This window comes from Haemaphysalis longicornis, unplaced genomic scaffold, assembly GCF_048455015.1.
Source record: "Haemaphysalis longicornis isolate Haplotype H1 unplaced genomic scaffold, Haemaphysalis longicornis Haplotype H1 scaffold_3, whole genome shotgun sequence".
In the NCBI taxonomy this organism is placed as follows: Eukaryota; Metazoa; Arthropoda; class Arachnida; order Ixodida; family Ixodidae; genus Haemaphysalis; species Haemaphysalis longicornis.
The window spans coordinates 21,861,716-21,881,989 of record NW_027526335.1 but is presented as its reverse complement, the minus strand read 5'-3'; the positions used below and the strand labels follow the sequence as shown (position 1 = coordinate 21,881,989).

Sequence of the window (20,274 nt, the reverse complement as noted above, 5' to 3'; positions counted from 1 at the left end):
ACCCCTATCTTTGTTCTTATGTTGGAGCTATTTACAACTTGTTTTTATTTTGTTGATGCTGCTATGCGTACAGCACATGCTTTCATCCTGTTGGCACGTATTTTCAACTTACTTTAGAGACACTGGGAATAAGTTGATGGTTTGATTGGAATTCTCTTGTACTTTTTGTGGGCTGACCTTGGTATTTATCCAGATGCATCTGGGTCCCAGAATTTCATGGTGTGTACCCTTCGTAAATAATTATGTTCCTGTTGGTTATTAGCTTACCCTGTTAGGGGTGAAGCCCCTTACGGGCTGGATGGAGCTGTTGGCGTCTCCTGTCTTTTTCGTTGTAATCGTCGTCTCATGTAGTCACTATACTAAAACACCAGGATACTCGTTTACGCCTCACGATAGAACGTAACGAGTTTTAAAAAACGCTGAAACACTCGTTTGAGCCTTGCACTGGGGCGCTTCGTATTGTTTACTAAAAAGACACCAGGACACTTGTGTATGCCTCGCACTAGAGCTTCGTGCTTCAAAGACAAGAGACTTTTACAGCAAGGCTGTATGCCCCCTACCCCCCAACGGTTTCATCTCCGTTGGCAAAAACGCCAAGGTGCCAAGAATACACTTATACACTGCATGCTTTGCCCCTCCCCAGGTTTCACGCTAGTGAAGATGGCTTGGGATTTCTGCTTATCAGTTTTCCTGTTCAGGTTATCAGGTTAATCTGTTGGTTATCAGCTTCCCTGTTGGTTATCAGCACATGTGACCGAGATGTTATAGTTCCTGTGTTGTATTGAAGTGTGTTCATTAAATGTGGCTCATTTATTTGTACAGTGGAACCTCGGTGATACGAATATTTCAGGTCTAGGTGCATTTGTCACAAGCTTCCCCTCCCTTTGTAACCCGACCTTGGTCCCTGCAGATTTGCGACCGGATCCGGCAGTCGGCGCAGGGCACCAAGCGACGGGTGTTTGTGGTGGAGACCATGGGGGGCTACTGCGGCTACCTGGCCACCCTGGCGGGCCTGGCCGGGGGGGCAGATGCGGCCTACATCTACGAGGAGCCCTTTGGCATCAAGGAGCTCATGGGCGACGTGCAGCACATGCAGGTCAAGATGTCCGAGGGAGTCCAGCGGGGGCTCATCCTCAGGTACAGCGGGCCTCCTCTTTTTCGTGACACTGCTCCCCACACCAGGCAACGCGTCGAGATGTGATACGGGACCCATTTGAGAGGGGCCATTATCCAACAGGTCCGTCTTATGGGAAACACGTGACCTCGTAGCTCTTTGTTTTACCATAGCATATGGCTTACGCTTGGCTCAAAGTAAGAATCAAACTGTATGTCGTCGTTGTCATCATCATCATCATCATCACCACTACCACACTATCTACGCCCACTGCAGGGCAAAGGCCTTTCCCATAGATCTCCAATTCTCCCGGTCCTGTGCCAACTGCGACCAATTTATCCTCGCAAACTTCTTGATCTCATCTGCCCATCTAACCTTCTGCCGCCCCCTGCCATGCTTGCCTTGTCTAAGGATCCACTGTTAACCTTAAAGGGACACTGAAGTGATTTGTAAACACTGCGGGATTACTAGCGCAAACTGTAGTCCGGAGTGCATAGGCCCTGTTTCGTCCACTCTGAGTGCGTTTACGCGAATTTATTTAGTAGAAAAATCAATTTGAAAATGCTGTCCTCCTCTCTGAATCCTCACCCATTTCCTGTGGCGTTTTCGTGTGACGTCAGGAGGAAATGACTTGGCTTGACTGCGCTACTGCACGGCTCGCCGACCTTCCGACAGAGTCAGTCGACCCAGCATTTAGTCTGCCGGCCGCCGACGGGGCGTCGCAATTCGTTCACTCAGTTGAAACTAAACCACAACACGTTTGTGAATGGAAGAATGTGCGTTTCTTTAGTTTGTTAGTTTGTACACTATCAAGCTCTAAGTCCAAGTCCACACAAGCGCTGCACAAGCGCACATGCGACGCTTCGCTGACTGGTACGCTAGTTGGAAAACCTAATGCCACTTGAAGGCGAAGGGTCAGTGAAGTCAATATAGGTACTAAGGAAATAAAATCAACTGAAACTTTTACCGTACAGCGTAAAACTAGGGAGCAGGAAGCACTTTTTTGCGCTGGGTGAACAAGCACAGCGGTCAGCAGCACGACTGCGCATCTGCGAACGCTTTCCCGTCTAAGAAATGCAATTTATAGACGTTAGATACTGTAGAAACTTGGGGGACACTTACTGCATGAGCGCGATACAACAAATAGTCACCTAAGCTGGATGAAATGCTAAAACTAAATACAAGTGTAAACTAGTTATACATTATATACCTTATAGAAGCCGGCAGCGCTGGTCCGTGGCCAAGTGGTCTGGAGCTCTAGGCATGTTATTTTGCAAGTTGGAAGTTCAAATCTTCAAGGATATATTCTTCTTTTTTGGTTTTTGTAAGTTGATTTTGTTCATTTACAGCCGATGTTTTTTTATACTGAGTTCGCCGTTTTTGGGCCGTAACGTCCACTGCTCCACGAACGAGTTCGCAGAACGCGCGGAGACTGACACTGACGCGCTAACGAGTTCTCGTTGGCGTGCTGTTGCCATAAGCACCGACTACTTGCCTGCAGGGGGCACAGGCCAGAGTCAGCAGACCATTGGCCTGGTGCAAACACGCTTTTTTACGATACAGGCATGAGTGAGGCAAGCTCAAAATATGGTGGAAAAGCACATGGCATTTGAGCGTCTGCGGTGACGTGGAGGGCGTTCATCCACTGCGTAGGCCTCGGCTAGTGATTTCTACGATTCCAAGCCGTCCTGGGAGGCTTATCTTAGGCATTTTACAGCCGACAACATGGCAGAAGTGCGGTATGACGATTATTGAGATATCGAGAATGCCCATCCAACGATAACATCAGATGTCAAGCATGTTGTTTTACAGAACCGAACCCGAAACTTGTTTGAATGCTAATCTTGCACAGCGTCCAATCACGGTGCACCTCCTCCCGATGTCACAGCGTTTAGTTGGTGCGGCCACCGCAGACCGCGCATGGTAGTTTTTCTTCTTTAGGGCTTTATGAAATAATTACCGACTTATCAACCGGATAAACGACTAAAAGTGGGTTAAAATGAGCCAGTCTACACAGTGCAAGCAAAAAGAGCTTGACAAATTCACTTCAGTCTCTCTTTAATGACCAACGGTTATCTTGCCTACGCATTACATGCCCTGCCCATGCCAATTTCTTCTTAATTTTGTACTAATATATACTCAATACGCGTTTGCTCCCTGACCCAGTCCGCTCTCTTGCCCCTTAATGTTAAACCTATCATCTTCCGTTCCATTGGTCGCTGAGTCGTCCGCAATTGAAGTTGAACCCTTTTTGTGAGCTTCTAAGTTCCTGCCCCGTATGTGAGTACTGGTAAGATGCAGCTGTCATACACTTTCTTCTTCAGGGAAAATGGTAGGCTGCCATTCATTATCTGAGAATGCCTACCGAATGCATTCCACCCCATTCTTATCCTTCGAATTATCTCTGCCTCGTGGTTGGATCCGGAGTCACAACTTGGCCTAAGTTGATGTAACTTGGAAAAAACGTGCGTGCGTACATACAGATATATTTGTACGTAGATATGGACATTGCAGCCTATTGTCGATGTCAATATTGTCGTCATTTTCAGCATTGACAAGAAATGCTGACGATGACGACGATGGCAGTGAGACGTGGTGCGTGTGCGTACGTATGTCACGGCATGCCATCATTATTATTTTACTGGATGTTCAAGGAGCAAGGGCATGCAATTTGTTTAGAAAAGTGTGGGGCCACGAGTTCACTTTCGGCTTCTGTCGTTACTGACACCAGCGGCACCTGAGCGCCACTTTGGCTCGCCAATAGTGTAGTGTAGGGGTGTGCGAATATTTGAAATAATGAAATATGGAAGGGAATGATATAACGTTCAGTTTGTGCTTTGAATGAAATAGGGTTATTTTAAAACTTCGAATATTTTCGAAGTAGCATATCGAAGTTTGGAAATGCAAAGGTTCAGTTGTTTCTGCAAACTCTAATAAACAAAGCTAGGCCTGTTGAAAACAAGAAAATTTCCTGCTGAAAGCGCATGAGAAATATATTCTTTACATTAAGTTTGAATTAGTTGAGCACCAGATGTATTGCACTTTGAGTGCCTAAGATTGAACGGCGCAGACATGCACCGGCTTCCTCTGGTAGTGGCGACCGGTTTTCCCGCAAGACACTAGTGGCGTGCGGCTAAGCCACATGAGGAAGGTGCTTATCAAGGAAGTTGCCTGCTTGGTGCTCATTGAGCCCGCCTTATCTCCACAGCATGTGGCCATCCCCCCACATGACTTTCTCTTTTCGCATTCTGCTAAGCTTCTCACACTCAAGCTGCCCCCATCAGCACCATCTGGATAAGAAGGCCTAGCTGTGTAGTGACAGATTTCTTGGAGTCTTCACTTTTCTGATAAAAAAGATGTGGAAATTTTATCTTTCCTAAACCTGTAATGTTCCTTTCTTTACTATATAGGACATATGAAAAGTGATAAACTTGTGTAGCTTCACACTCATAGACACCAGGGTAAAGCTTTCTTTACTAGAAGGCATTGGTTCCGGGGAACTTGAAAAGGACACTGCATCCTTGTCGTCACCCATTTGCACCAATATTGGTGTCAACCATTGTTATTCGTTTATATCGGGCATAAAATACCCTTTTAAAAACCCATACCTAGCGAGTGCTCCACTCAAGCACTTCTTAAAAATGAAATTCGTGAGTTGTTAGCCCCAGGAAAGGGATTCGCCAGCAAGTGGTGATCACAACTTGTCAGATCAAGTAGCCTCATTAGACTAATGCGAAACACTTTAGTTGAGGTCACCACATGCAGGTCCACAACCTGTCCACACCTGTCACACCTGTTCACAGCTGTTCACAGGTGTTCACAGCTGTTCACAGCTGTTCACATTATTTCATGAGTTGAGACAGTCACTGAGGTTTACAATGATAACAAAGTAGCTGGGTAGCCCTATAAATGCACCCTCCTCAGGCTTCTTAAATAAATTCTGGAGACCACAAAGTCATGAGAACACAATCAGCATCTAATTAAAAACCACCGAATAGACCAGTGGCCGATCAAGCCCCTCATTAGGGGGGGGAGGTCTCTTTTTTGTTTGCATCTGGCCAGCCAAATTGTAGCATGGCCAATTGTGAATATGGTTGCTTCCGATAAGCAACCAGGAGTCAGAAGCAAATTTAACTCATTTGATTCATGTTTAGACAGGAAAATGAAATGGTACAGCGAGGGTTGCTAAAAACAAAAGGGCTCTTACAGAGTGCAGCGCCCACAGCCCGCTTGATGATGACGATGCAACAAGCGCAGGCTACAGTGATTGGAACATGGCTCACTGGGAGAAGAGTCACTGGCAAGAAGTGATGTAGTACTCTGGCATTTGGGGGTCTTCGAACATGATATCCGAACATGGTATCATCAGCTGGTCACTAGAAAACCTTTTTTTTTTTTCTGCATGCTTTTCTGGTTCGGCACGTGCCAATGTGTGCAAATTGCTGGTGCCTTGAGGCAATATACTCAGTGTGGTGCTAGCAACAGGCTTTATTGCGCTGCTCTTTGGCACGCACTGAGTTCGTGCAATAAACGCTGAATCGAACTCCAGGCAAAGAAGCTTAACTAAGCTAACAGGCAGAACAGGCATTGGGGAATGAGGCACCCACCTCTAACTGGAAAGCTTATGAGGGATGTGGATTGCACAGATTGGAGGGGAAGGGACGCTGACACAGGAGGCAACTTACCCTTCCTTGCATTTGCCACTGGAATAGAACAACGCTGTGAATCATCTTGAGAGGAGTTGTTTCTGTGGGCAACCATGAAGTGATACAAATGAACTAACACAAAAAGGAGCAGTTCCTTTGAAGGTGCATCTTCATGTGATCTATCCTTGTAGCCCACTTTTATCAGAACACTGCCTTTAGTACATTGCTTGTCTATTGAACACTTCATAAGGCTCCTGAGCATCTCCATCCTGACTGCTGCTATCAGGTTGTTTGAACTGCTGTTCAAAGAACTGTTTTTAACAGCAACGATGTTTAGCAAATCGTAATTTTTCGTGTCCGCAGTTAAAAATACCAAGAAATTGTCGAGCATGTGAACGTGCGTGCAGGTCTGGGGGCGGCCACCCGGCAGTTAACAAAACCAAGAAAATGCCTAGCACTCGTGTGTGCGGGCCTCCCGACGACCGCCCAGCGTCCCCTGTGCACATTAATCAAGCCAAGCATATACCCACTTGGGGATTGGCCAAGATTGCAATGAACGCCCGGCAGTTTAAAAAAAAAAAAAACAAGAAAATGCTGAGCACTCACGGGTGCCTGCCTCGCGGTGACCTCAGCGTCCCGTGCATACGTTTTTCAAACCAAGCATACCCACCTAGGACGATTGGCCAAAATTAGTCCCCCCCCCCCCACAAATCCACCGTTTGCCATAATCGTGGCTACACTTGCTCAAAACGAAAAAGACCTGTCATAGCGTACACCCCTTTCAGGTGGTGTCCAATGATTATCACTTCCAAAAAAATGGAGGAAGCTCACACTTATAGCAACAATGATGGAGTAAAGTTCGTTGCGGCAGGGAAGAAGAAGCAAATCGGTGCAGTCATGGACCTAACGTCGGGATGGTCGTGAAGGTTGCGTACAGCTTCGCTACCTTCAAGTTTTACGCGTTAGTGTGAGCTTCCTTCATTCTTACTCAGAATAAATCGGATGACCCACAAACGGAGCCATTGCACGAATGCCTGTTGGGGAAAAAAATGCCTGGCACACTCACATTACTCAATGGGGATGTGTGGGCTTTGTTGAAGTTGTGGCAGAACTTCTAGATTTTTGTCTGAGCAGTCTTTAGGGCTCCATTGTCAAGTGCGTTGATGTGAAACTGCTGGGGAAGCTTGCTCTCAGCAGCCAATGAAACATGTTTATCTTACTTCACAAGAGCTTGTTCAGATTGTATTGATCTATGAACAGTGCCTGGCAGATGAAAGACAGACGTTAAATTCGCAGATTTGTTTTTTCTGCCTGTTGTTTGTACATCGATGTGGCCGACCAACTAGCCGGAATTCCTTGTTTAGTGCGGCTTGTGAGATCGACCAGTGTAATACACCTTTTTTTTTTTTTTGTGCTGGCATTTTGGTTAGTGGGCATACACCCAACTTGTTTTCTGCATTGACCAGTGGAATTCACAGCTGCTGTATTGCTGGCACTGCTTGGATTAGTATGGATACATCCAACTTGTTTTCTGCGAAAAGGGCCTTCAAAGAATTGCTTCAAAAAATTTTTTTAAAGTGTTAAATGCATGCAAAGTTGTGTCGATATCTGTGAAATACAGAGCGGCTGAAGGTTTGAAATGGGTGTGCCTCTCCACAGGCGTGTTTTTTGCCACTCACGTGCCATGTGTCTCGTTCTCTCTCCCACTGCAGGAATGAAAAGGCCAACGAGAATTACACCACTGACTTCATTTACCGCCTGTATGCCGAAGAGGGAAAAGATGTCTTCACTGCCAGGCAGAATGTTCTTGGTCACATGCAGCAGGTACGGCGTATATTTTGTACATGCCACATGTATATACTTGTATATATATACATATATGTATGATCTAGGAAGAAAGAAAACTCACAAAGAGCACGTAGGAATAGTATAAGTGAAAAGTCTGACGCATGGTAAGAACAATAACAATGATGTTAACTAACGTATCAGCAAGGGACCTGCCTTCATCAAAGTAAAGGTACAGATTTAGATACTTTCCTGCACATCCATGTATATATATTCTATGTGTATATGTAGGTGCATATTTTAGGTAGAGTGCAGTTGCCCAACTCTTCCTTTGTTGTTGCCAAGTGCACCCCCCAAATTGCTGTTGCAGGGCGGCACGCCGTCGCCCTTTGACCGCAACTTTGGCACCAAGACGGCCACGCGGGCCTTTGAGTGGCTCGTGCTGCAGCTCAAGGCCAACCTGAAGCCTGACGGCACGGTGAACGCCACCACCCCTGAGACGGCGTGCCTGCTGGGGCTCATCCGCCGGCAGTACAGCTTCACGCCCGTCCAGGACCTCAAGACACGCACTGACTGGAAGTACGTACCTTTTCACTGGTGGGACTTGGGGAAGGTGATGGGGGTTTAATAGGGACCCAGCCCTCTTGAGAGGCTGGGGTTTCTTGGCTGTCCGCTACTGGGCTGTCGTAGTGTAAACCTCACGACAGGTTCTGACCAACTGCATCGACTCCTAGAACTATGAAGCTACTTCATTACAGCACGTACGCAATTCACTTGCAGTGTGAATTGTTTAGTGCACGTATTCCTATTGTGCATTGTAGATTTTCACGGAATACACTGAAATAAAACTGCCATTTCAATAACGTGCTGAAATGAAGGAACAGCCTTGCAGTTTAATGTCAACAGTAAAGCTGCCCTGCAGGGGGCATCATACCATTTTATTTAGAAAAGCTGTATCGTGCAGCCATCATTGTTAGGGGCAAGTCTTATTTTCTGCTGTTGAAGTAGTTTCTCTTTATTATTTATTTATTATTAACTTAATATGTAAATAATAATATCCGAAGTTTATGTGGTTTGCATTGTCGTGTTTCTATTTTGTTTTTCGTTATCATATTTTAGTTAGGGAGGGATTGCTTTAGTAACTTTAGCCTTCTTTCGCCCAAGTATTGGGCCTTCAAGAATACAAAAAGTGCTTGATAATATGCTGTATTAAAGCTCACTTGTCTTTGTGACGTAAATATGGAGAATGTTCTCTGCCTTTCAATATAGAAATAAATAGCAGCATACAACTTTTATATTGTAACAAAAATTAGTTTAGCAATGTCTTTTTTTTTTTGCTACAAAAATACTTTAATTCTGTGCCTCTAGCTTTTAGAAATTTCCGTCTAGCACGACTTCAGTTTTTCATACAGCGAATGGTATGCAGATTTTATTTGAAAGGAACTTCCTACAAACAAGATCTTGGTTACTCAAGAAACAGCAGAAGCATTTTTATTTTTTATTATTTTAATTTTAACAGGACACCATTCCTGCCTATTAGGGAACTCCTTTTTACGGTGAAGATACCTACGTTTATTGGAAATTTTCGCTTTGTTGTCGGCCTGGACAGAATGCACTTCGTGACAAAGCCAACTATCGTGTGAAAGCTCTGTAGCTCTCTGTGTAAAGTAGACATCTTGTGAAAAATCAGTGTGTGATTGATCGCTAGAACAACTTTATCATTGCACTGAGTTTCGTTTGCTAGTCGCGGAGTCGTAAATGTTCCAGAGTTCTTTTTGGGTGCCATTATAGGGGCTTCCGCTGGAGGAGTATGGTTACAGAAAATGGCTGTGACTCGTGTTTTACCAAAATTATCTGGAAACAAATTATGTGACAGTTTACTGCTCAAGTGACTGCATTACAGTGGGGAGCCTTATCTCAATCAATATTATGGGTAATTTCCAGTCGCAGTTTTCGTGCAAATAACATCAAACCACCACTTTTCGGCATTCCAGCTTCTGTCATCACCTTTTGCAAAGCCACCACTATGAAACAGACGGCCCTATGTTTGTGTACTATGGATAAAACTGTAGTCTTTCCTGGTATTACTTCGCTAATTAACTTGAAACCAGGTTGAATCACAAATGATAAGCAGTTGGATTTTGTTTCTTGCACTGGATTGGTCTGACTTGTTTAGTGAGCACGCTAGGTGAGCACACTTCTTGGGAATAAAGTAGTATTGTGAAATGGCAACTTAAAGGGAAGTAGTCATTCATTGTAGAGTGCCGTTTTCGTTGGCATTTTAACAGCTTGGCTGTCCAATCATTTGAGCAGAAACCAATGTCAATCAATTTTTTTTCCCTTCACAATCACTAGGATGAATATTGAGTGGGCTGCCTCATTTGACAAACTGTCAATTTTCGTTTTGTGCTTCGATTTTTTTTTTTTTTGCGTTTATTCTTACTTGCGACCTTCCAGAAAATACTTCAACTTTTGTTTGAGGTGGGTTGAGCAGCTTTCAGTTATTTTTCACTGCACCCAACTGACCTTATTGTAAACTTGTTCTGCATGAAGCTTAGCACACAATTTTGTGGCAATCGCGACCCAAATGATGTTGACCCTCCTGCGCTGTATGCAACTTTCAAAAATGCACATTGCTTCTGCCGTTGCCTTGCCAAAGCTCTTTTTTATTTCCGTGTTTTGTTTCTGATGATTGTCCTTAATGACCGAATACTTAGAATAAAACACCAGTGTAATATTTATGCTTGTCAAATTGGCACACTTTTGCTGCAGCACCTGAAGGTCCATCAAAGCGCTCTGATGGGCTAGTTGGTCTGACATGATGGAAATAAAATTGTGCTAAAAGGACAGGACGAACAGACGAAGACACACCACACAGTGCAGACGGCAAACTTAGGTCCGAGGCTGAGGATGTTTGTGGCGTTCTCGGGTAAGTGGGCATCGCCTAACAAGTGCACGGAGCCCTTCGTAGACGGACGTTTTGCGGGGAGTGAGGCTCGGTGGTGCAGAAGGATCTGCTGCCAGTAGAACTCCGTAAAGCGGTCCGCAATCTTCAAGTATTCTAACCACAGGTTCCAAGCAGTCCGGGGCTCAGCTGCATAAAGTGCATACCTTTCGTGACTATTTGCGCCTTTGACTTGACCATGTAGCTGAGACCCGGACTGCTTAAAACCTCTGGTTAAAATACTCGAAGATTGCGGACCGCTTTACGGAGTTCTACTGGCAGCAGATCCTTCCGCACCACCGAGCCTCACTCCCCGCAAAACGTCCGTCTACGAAAGACTCCGTGCACTTGTTAGGCGATGCCCACTTACCCGGGAACGCCACAAACGTCCTCAGCCTCGGACCTATGTTCGCTGTCTGAGCTGTGTGGTCCGTCTTCTTCTGTTCGTCCTGTCCTTTTAGTGCAATTTTATTTCCAGCACCTGAAGTTTGAAACCAGGCCATTGTGGCTTTTTTCGTAGTAGAGGCGGAAACTATGTATTAACGTTTAGTGAGCTCCAGATCATTAAAATTAAGCCCTAGTGTAGCTGTTTGTCGTGTTTGCATGAAACATCCTTTCCTATTCGCTAAGCAATGAGAAAGCAATATTCTCACTGCACATCTGAGTGATTTTTATAGTCAGTTAGCCAGCCACCCTTGGTAGCCGGAATTACTGTTCGGTGCTGCACTACTCAGCCTGAAACAGAATTGAAGCTTCTTCCTTGGAACGGAGCTCAGCGTCAAGAAAAACTCACGGCGTCAGACGAACTGCACCCCAGAGGGACGAAGATTGCAAACATTTGCACTTTTGCCTGCCTGCATGTAAATACCTTTTCACCTCTTCCTTCTTGCTTTCTTATTGTTTTTCCTCTCTTGAACTTGTTGAGTGCTGCTGATTACACCTTCCTGTTAGCTTCACAGGAAGTGGGGCAGAGCAGTCAGCAGCATTTAGCAAAAAGCTGCATGCGCTTGCTACACTGCCTGCACTTGAATTTGCTGTTGCATAAGCTTGTGTTAGACTGCATTGTGATGTCAGTAGGATTCCTTGTGGTGATGGCATTGTGCATTGCTCAGGATTTGCATTGTTTCATATCTCTTATTTTGGCACTGCTCGAAACGTTTGGTGGCTTTGATGAATGCATGTTGAAGTGGTTGCAAGTTTACTGAATTAATTCAACACTTAGCTGCCCATAGAATTCGGAATAAGTGGCAGTCTTTTAAGTTTCCACAGATGTGCGGGCTTACATTTCATGGCACTTTTCAACAATTTTATGAATAAGAGCGTTGCTGTAAATCACTTGAAATTTCAATGTTTCTGACCTAATCGTTCAGAGCGTTCTCCAGTGATAAAATTTAATTGCTCTACATTTTCTCTATTTTTACACAGTTAGCAGTCAATTTGTCTATTTGATGAAAAGGAGGAATTGTTGAAATCAGATTTTCACTCAAAGATGTAGATTTTGTGGGTAAGCAGAATTAACTTTTTTTTTTTTAGTATTTCGGGGCCAATTTCTAAGAAACGTTGAAGGCACAGGTAGAGACTGAGCATACCCACAAAATTTACTCATTAGCATAAAGGCTGCGAGCATAAATAGCTACAGCTTTGTTAAATTAAAGTTATCACCTATGTACCATCTTGATTAGAGCTGGTGTTGTATTCTATTTGTGCACCAATGTTACCTGCAGCTTAACTGTTCAAACTTCGTGTTACAAACTTGCAGGAAAAGATTTCTGCTTTGTGCCTGGACATTTCGCCTGCTTTTCCCCGCTTTATCTGTTCATAGTTAAACTTAGTTTTTACATAGAATGTCAAGCTTGATAAGTCGAGGTTCCACACAAAATCTATAATGCATGTAACAGAAAAGGATTGCTAATGCAAGTTTATTTGAAAAAGCCCTCAGTCGGAAGGCTGTTTTGTTGTAAGAACTTCACTATTGAGAAAATAGTTTGATAGTATAATGGTAATGTAACGCACAAAACTATGCCGACATAAGCTTTTGTAAAAGACACTCATGTAGAAGTTGAAATTTTAGTGTTATGGCAGTGGTATCATGTTGTTTGTGAGAACCTTACAGCGTTGTACTACTATAGTGTTCTGTTAAAAAAAAAAAGAGTTCTACCTTGTGTTACCTAACCTCCTGCTAAAAAAATGGCTAGCATGTGCAGTCTATGGTATTCGTGGCTATTACTGTTTGCATTAGCTTAGCATGCTCCCTCTAATGCACCACCAGTTTGCCTCATTGCAGCACACTACATGTCCAAAGAATTCCAGCGAGTTGGTGGTCCAGCTGTATTCATTACTGCAAGCTATTGCACATGCCTTGCGGTTTCTCCTCAGCCTTATGTTCCAGTGACATGTAGGCCTATTTTGTTCGCACACATGAGCATATGGCATGCTCTCCAAGCAGTAAACTGGGGTAGCATTCGTTTGTGTCAAGCAGCATTGGGCTTTGAGACCAAAAAGACGATTTAGCCTGTTTCCCGTGAGCTCACAAACTGTCAGTCTGCAAAAACATTGAGGTTTGTAATTCACCTTTCAAGGACTCCAGTGTGGCATTTTTCACAGCCCACGTGTTAACCTTCATGCATTAAACAGTGAAGAAGTTTTGCTTTGCTCATCAAAGGCTGTCAAGATGAGTGTAAAAAAAAAAAAAAAACTTTCCCCCGATATTTCATTTTCTTTCCCAGGCGCCGGCTTTCGAGGAACCAGTGGTGGCTTGACCTGCGGCCATTGCTGAGCATGCTGGCCACTTCGGACCGTTACCTACGTGAAATGACCGCTAAGCACCCATTGTTAATTGAGCAGTCTATCTCGGAAGACATTGAAGAGGTGGCCTACAGCATGTAAGGCTTTGGGTCTGACTTGTACCCCACACCTTGTCGCTGGTTCTTTTGAGCTTCGAGCAGAATTTTAAAAGAAGCGGAGAATGCTGGGAGGCGTGCCGGAGGCACCTACTATTACGTACTGCACTGCCGTTGCTCCTTTAACTTGGCATTCCTTTAAGAGGACAGGGGTTAATTAGTACTGGGGCACACCATCTCCAAATTGTAGGGTGTCGTACTATCTCAATGGGAAGCTCTGCCAGCAATGATTTGCCCTGACTCGAAAGAACCAGCGACAGTGGGAAAGCATCTGCCTGCAACCTTGGTGTCCAGCCGAAGCTAAAGCACATGATGACGTGGATTTATTTAAGGCCGCCAGAGATATATGAACTTTCAAGCAACACGTTCAGGCGGGGTTCGAGGTGAGTTGGAGAAAAATAGCTTGGCTGGGCTTTTGTGTGATTATGAGCAGGAGGACAACTGAAAGGAAAAAAAATGGAGCTTGGAAAGGTGAGGATGCAGGGGACTTGAAGATTCTGGCTAAGTGTGTCGTAGCTGCACCTTACGGTGTGCTCCACAGAGCTGCTGAGGCAGCTACTGCGGGGGTCGGTTGAATTTCACATCTCTCGTCTTGAGGGTTTTTGTGTTGCCAGTGCTAGGTCCTGTGTGGCAGACGGAGTGAATGTGGGGTGTAACGTCCCCCCTTGCAGGGCAGAAAAAGTTCGCCTGATACTTTCGTAGTTCCCAAGCCTTCTATGCTTTCACGACACTTCCTTCTCCAGAGCCATCCTTCGGGGCCAGCAAGAGATTGTGTTAGCACAGATTGAGGAATTTTAGGAGCATATTTATTTTCCCCACATCTAGGCATTATTAGCTTCTTCAGGTTCTCTTTGTGTCTTGTCCGGTTCTTTTCTTCGTGATCCCGTTTTAACGCACTGTTTCCAACCAACCATGTCTCTTTGTGTAGTTGTTGCAACCAGCAAAGTGGCTCTTACAGGTGCTGCTGGAAAAAGGTCAGCACAAGGGACTGATGATTGCTGCATGCAGCGCTGCTGTTTGTTGCAAATGGGTAATAAGCTAGAGTGCCGGCTGCAGCCCATGTTACTGCATGGGGGTTTCCATCACAAAGCAGGCTCCTTTAAACTACAAATTCTGATGAAATATCACTACTCGTAATGTCCAAGGAGGAAAAGCTATGCCCACGTGTGGAGCCACATTGATGCATCTCCTGGCCAAAACCGAGGCGAATATACGTGAAAAACTCCGAGGATGCCAAAGCACTTCTTATGGGTTGTGAATGCGAAAGCATTGATGTCTACAGTGAAACCTCGTTAAACTGTACCTGGTGAGGATGCGAAGACAGTACGTACTAGCCGGCACTACGGCTTATCCGGATGCATTAGGCTAAAGGGAAACAGAGTCGGGAATTCAGCTTAATTACGTATAAAAAGAAACTGCGGCTTGTGCGGGTGCAGTTTAACGAGATTCCGCTGTATTTAAAAGTCTGAGAAGCTTTGCTTCCATTTTGCATTGTTGAAGGGCTTTGTAATCTCGCCGCTTGAGATGCTTTGCTTTGCAGTCTTTTATGTTTTCTCTGCTGCTTCCTTTCTGCCACCGTATAATGGTAGAGTTGACGATGATGTACTTCTCTGCTTGTCTGTTTGCTCATTTGGCTGCGTTTGCATTCTTCCACTCCCTTCATCTGTGGTGCACTGTGTACCGGCAGTAGTGCCACCTTTCACTACTGCCGAGTTTCAGCTCGCACTATTCAACGCCTTATGCTGTGGAATGCCTTGCGCTACGGAATGCATCGTGTTATGAAACACTTCCACTAAGAAGCAGCTTTGCAGTTTCCGCAGCCATAGCCGGCTTTTTCACTCAATGGCCAGGCCATCCAATGCTTTCGCATTAAAAGGTGCACGTAGACAGGATAGCCAGCTTTGTGCTGGCCACCCCCAAACTGCGCACATGAATGGGTCATCACTTTTTGCTATCGGCATGCTCACAAACAGCAGTCATACATTGCGGTTTTGTGGCTCGGTTCATTAATCACTTTTTTTGACTCCTATTGGGCCACCTGACACATTGTGCTTGAACACTCTCAGCCAGTCTGTTGGGCCCATACACGCTCGCACATTATTTTTTCTTATTTTTAGAAGGATGCTTTGCAGACTTTTTCGGGCATATGCTATTTGCTGCTGACAAGGAAGGACGATGGACTAGAAATTCATAATTGCTAGAACAGCTGTGGATGATTATAGAGCAGCATAGCACTGGCCAGAACCGTATACTATTCGTGTAGAGTGTAGGTTTTTTTTTATGGGTTCCGGAATTCTGAAAAAGGAAAGGTTGCAACACCACTTCTCATGTTTTCGTTGCTTCATTTTTGTATTTATTGCACAGTGCTTTTAATGCCTCTTTTTAATGTGCTGGTTGTTCAGACAGCTATATTGTGGCTAAAAAAGGGATTCTACCATTTTTGCTGAGTTGTCGAAGCGTATTAGTCAGGGTTTTCTTTTCGGAAAGGTTCGTCAACACTTCAGGGTGGTTCACCTGTCCTCGTATCCAAATCTGTCGCTTATTCATGGTCTTGCGAGCACGTGGAGGGCAGGGTTGCGTAGTAATTCTCGAAATCTACCTTGTGCCGGTTCCCCTCCCTCCTTTTATTCTTCAGCTCCGTGGGTTGCCTGAGTGTTGGGACATCATGTTTATAAATTATTGAAGCTTTTATTTGGGCCATTTTACAAAATAGAATATTTAGCAAGGATTCAAGCACTCGACTCAGGGGAAGGACAGAGATCCGGGGGCTAGGGGTGCAGATATTGCAATCGTCTTCGCCTCCTCCTCCTCCTCCTCTCCCTGCAACGACTAACTCCTGCTGTCGAGGGAAAGTGGTTCAGCTTGTGTGATGGTGAAAAACAAACTGTTCTGCTTTCGAGAAAGTATTATGCTGAGATTCTTCTACACACAGTATTGCTTGCTTGCAGGGGAAAAGAAAAGAATTGTGTCTTGACAAGAGATTGCCTAAATTTTAAGGCTCTTGCTTTCATTTGTCTTTACACAGATAGGGACAGAATGATTTATTTTAACCTTCTGAATCCACGACAGAAAAGAGATTTCACACACACTGAGGAATTTAGACACATCTGTTTTGGTTAACATTGCATGCTATAGTTATGACAAAGCCACGTCCCCCCTTTCCAAAAAAAAAGTAAGGAACGTGGTGAAATATGGAGAAGTAGACGAAAAAAATCTCAAGCGCCGCTTTGGTATTTAAATATCTCTCTCTTGTGACCGGCATGCATAAACGAATTGCTCTATGTTATGATCACTCCTGCAATTACGTTTATCTCCTTTCGCCTCATGAAATGAGTTACTACTCCCTATTTTTAGAAAGTCAGATGCTTTTTTGTTTCTCCTAGACATCTAGTCAGTGTCATATCTGATTCCCTTTTGCAGAAATTGCAACTTCACTTTGAGCAAAACTTGGCTGTGCCCTCCTCGTCTCTGTTTTTTGCCGTCTATACTGTGATGTTGTCCTCGTTACTCTGTTTTTTATCACTAGTATAACGAGTTGTGGTTATGTACGCCATCAACGCCACTGCGTAATTGTGCACGTCACATCGCCAAGGGCTCCAGTGGTTGTAGTCTTTCAAGCTTTGGTGTGAATGGATGACTGTGCACTGGTTGTTCCGTGGTAGCTGTTTTGCTGGAAAATGCAACAGGTGCTGTATGCGGAAGCAGCATCCCTTCCTCCAATACCCCTGTTAAAAATGTTAGTGTTGTGAACATCTAAAATCTTTGTGATTCTTAAATACTGCTGTCTATGCATAGCAAGTTGTACCCAGACCTTTGTGGATTTATGTGTGAGTATATAGTAGCACTAGGTTTTTCTTTAGCCACCTGGAGTTCATACTATTTTGAGGGTTGTTCCTGCTCTTATTTTTCTGGTTTGCTTCACTGTAGTTGCCACTAATTGGTTTATATAACTTCTTTAAAAATTGGTAAGCGTCAAAGTTTTTGAGTTCTGTATGTAGACGGATCTTTGTTTTGTGGAATGTTTTTGTATGCTTTGTGCCACCGTAACCCAGTTTAAGTTCTTTACAAATTAACACATATTCAGTGTGAATCTTTTTACCTTGTAGCTTAAACCAAAACCTCTAGGGTTTGTGAGCTTTAACCACATGGAGCAATGTTTTAAGTGCAGAGAACTTTAGGGGCTCACCTTGTCGTCGTAGCTCGCTCGGTGGACCCAAGTAAAGCCACATAGCGTTCCGTCGTAGCGGCTGTCGTCGCGGCATAACCCAGAGGCTTCAAAAGCCAAGCGGTTTATCTAGTCATGAGAGTTTGAAACTCATGCACTGCTGGCGCTTGTCATACGTCTCGCCGTTGTTTAGCACAAAGAAAACTGTAGGTACATTTGAGGCAAAATATACGAAATTAGCCGGCAGCGCCCGCGTTCATTTAGTTAGGAACGCTCGTTGGGTTGGTTTTTTAAGCGAAAAAAGCGGCCGCGCAAGAAAACAATGGCGCGTTCGAAATGACGCAGAAAAGCTCCACGCGCAAAAAGAAAATGGCGCATTTGAAATGCCGCAGAAAGGCTCCAGCCGCGCAAGAAAGAAATGGCGCTTTCGGACTGATGCAAAACAGCTCCAGTAACCGAAAGAAATTGGCAGCGCAACACCAGCATGTGCGGGAGGAAAAGCAAGCATGAAAGGAACAGAACTCCCGCTGGCGCAGTTTCAGGCAGGGGGCGCACGAGCACTGCGAAGGCGGGAAATTGAATTGCATTGTGTGGTAGTGGTGAGTGGATCATGGCGCTACAGCCCATTATGGCAAATCGCTGCTGTGCACTTCCGAGAGCTTTCACATTGAGTGGAACGGCTTTAAATTACGCATCCAGTGGCAGGGATAAGTGACGAGGTCGAACGGTCACCGGAGCCCTGTGGATGCTGAATTATGCTGCATTGCCATCTTGCCCCAAAACGTTGCCTGTTGTCTAAAAGTGGCTGAAATATCTGATTGTGGGAAGCGAGCATTTGTGTGAAGCAAGCATAGTGTGGTGTAGCTACCACTTCACCACGTTTTTGCAGCAGGCATGTGCTTGTGACCCAAGAGAAATGTCATCAAAACAACTTCTATTTATACCTATGTTTTGCGTGCTATAAGTTGTACTTGTAAATTTATTTTCTAATTTTATGAACTGGGAGCATCAGCCCTGCAGCACGTTTAATGAGGTGCATTTTGGCAACTTTTCTGACATTTATGTTATATTTCTTCACCACCACACTACCGTAATACCATGGGGCTACACATAAGGCATTCTATACTACTGAAGGCAGATGAGAAACAGTACCAAAATGAAAGACTTGGAAAGAAGGTAGGCAAACACTGTGCTCACTAGCGATCGGCAGGGCTCTATCCAAAAAAATTTGTACGCTGGCTGAGTGGATGCAGTGTGCGAATCTGTGATTTTAAAAGGAAATTTATGGTATCTGAGGGAAGAGAAATGTAGTGTGAAAGTTGCGGTTGAAACTCGCACAGGGCTACTTGCCGAGATGTGGGTGGAAATGTGTGTGGGCCCATGCACTGAGAAGGCTTTGTTTGGATATGCCTCTTACGCGTTCAGAAGTGTAAGAAAAGGAGAGTTGACACAAGCTGGGCCTCTCTTTAAAATGGCATATGTGCAATGTGCGACGCAGGAAATCCTCCAAGACATATGCCACCTTCAACAGCTTTCAGTGTGTAATCAAACCGGATGTTTTTAAAGCAATCATTGCTGAAAAAAAAAAAAATGTAAAAGCATATGAATGTTTGAATGCAAAGAAAAAAAAAATTATTCAGCCAGCGATTCGAACCCAGGCCTTTTGCATGGGAGGCAATCACTGTAGCTACTATGCCACTGTGTGGAGAGGCAACATTTGTGGTGCCCCAGACGGGGTGACCTCTTTTTTTGCCTAATTTTGTGGGGCCCCTTTGAGCCACTCTGAACTTCCAGTTCACTCCAACATTGTGGTAGCCCCTTGCCATCTCACCAGGATTCATTGCTCCATGTGGTTTAAAGCAGAATGTACACCGTGTGTTGTTGTGCTGCTATTTTGTGTTACTGCATGACGGTAGTTGAAGATGAGAATAAACAACTGAACACCCAATCTGTTGCAAAGTTTTCAATGTTTCCGTCACAAAACCTTTTCAGTCATAGCTTAGTTTACCTGTGAAGTGCACAATAGCATTTGAACAATCGTTTTCAACATTTACTGCTATGTTGCTGTATGTGCCTTATGTATTGTTGAAGAGATAATCTATTAAGTGCACTACAGCTTTGAAAACCTATTATGCCACCGGCTCATGCTTAAACAATGCTATTGCTCGCGGCTTGATAAAAAAACAAGCTAATAATTAAGAGAAGTTTCCTTATTGCTAAGGCCCTTACCTGCATTGATTTATCAGTTCAGGATAGCTTTTAGGTACCTATTTTCAGGTGTTGTAGTGTCTCAACCTAACGCATTCAGCCATCTGGCATTTTCGTGCATATCCATCACTGTGAAAAGCATATCCTCAGCAAATTACTATCACTACTCTTATCGACAGTTTACTACCCCCCCCCCTTCCCCCCCCCCAAGTTCTTTTCTTCCTTCATGGCTTCAACAACCACAACTTGGAGCTGCCATCACACCCTACACAGACTACGTACATAAAAGGATCAAGTGATGGAAAGCTGAAGAAAAGTTGTGTTAATACTAAAGCTGGGCATTGATTACAAATTTTAATCCGATTAATCTGTAGGCTTTAATGAGTTTGTTGATCAGTTTATGTTACGTTGGTTTGTGAAGGAAAATGAAAAAGATATCTCAATAAAATTATTAATAATATTAGACTAAATTAGTATCAGTATGCTTCTAGGCTTGTTTACAAACATTCCAG

At 44.3% G+C, this 20,274-nt stretch overlaps 1 protein-coding gene across 4 annotated transcripts in view; it reads left to right on the top strand.

Annotated features, from left to right (window-relative positions):
- Nucleotides 1-20,274, top strand: part of Pfk (ATP-dependent 6-phosphofructokinase) — a 55,564-nt gene that overhangs the window by 27,963 nt on the left and 7,327 nt on the right. For 3 of the 4 annotated variants that reach the window (XM_077702571.1, XM_077702570.1, XM_077702573.1), the window contains exons 16-18: nucleotides 911-1,137; nucleotides 7,473-7,584; nucleotides 7,916-8,124. In XM_077702571.1, the coding sequence (XP_077558697.1) occupies nucleotides 911-1,137; nucleotides 7,473-7,584; nucleotides 7,916-8,124 (548 nt within the window). Of the gene's footprint in view, nucleotides 1-910; nucleotides 1,138-7,472; nucleotides 7,585-7,915; nucleotides 8,125-13,215; nucleotides 19,503-20,274 lie in introns of those variants that run through there. The other variant, XM_077702572.1, reaches the window with a different exon arrangement.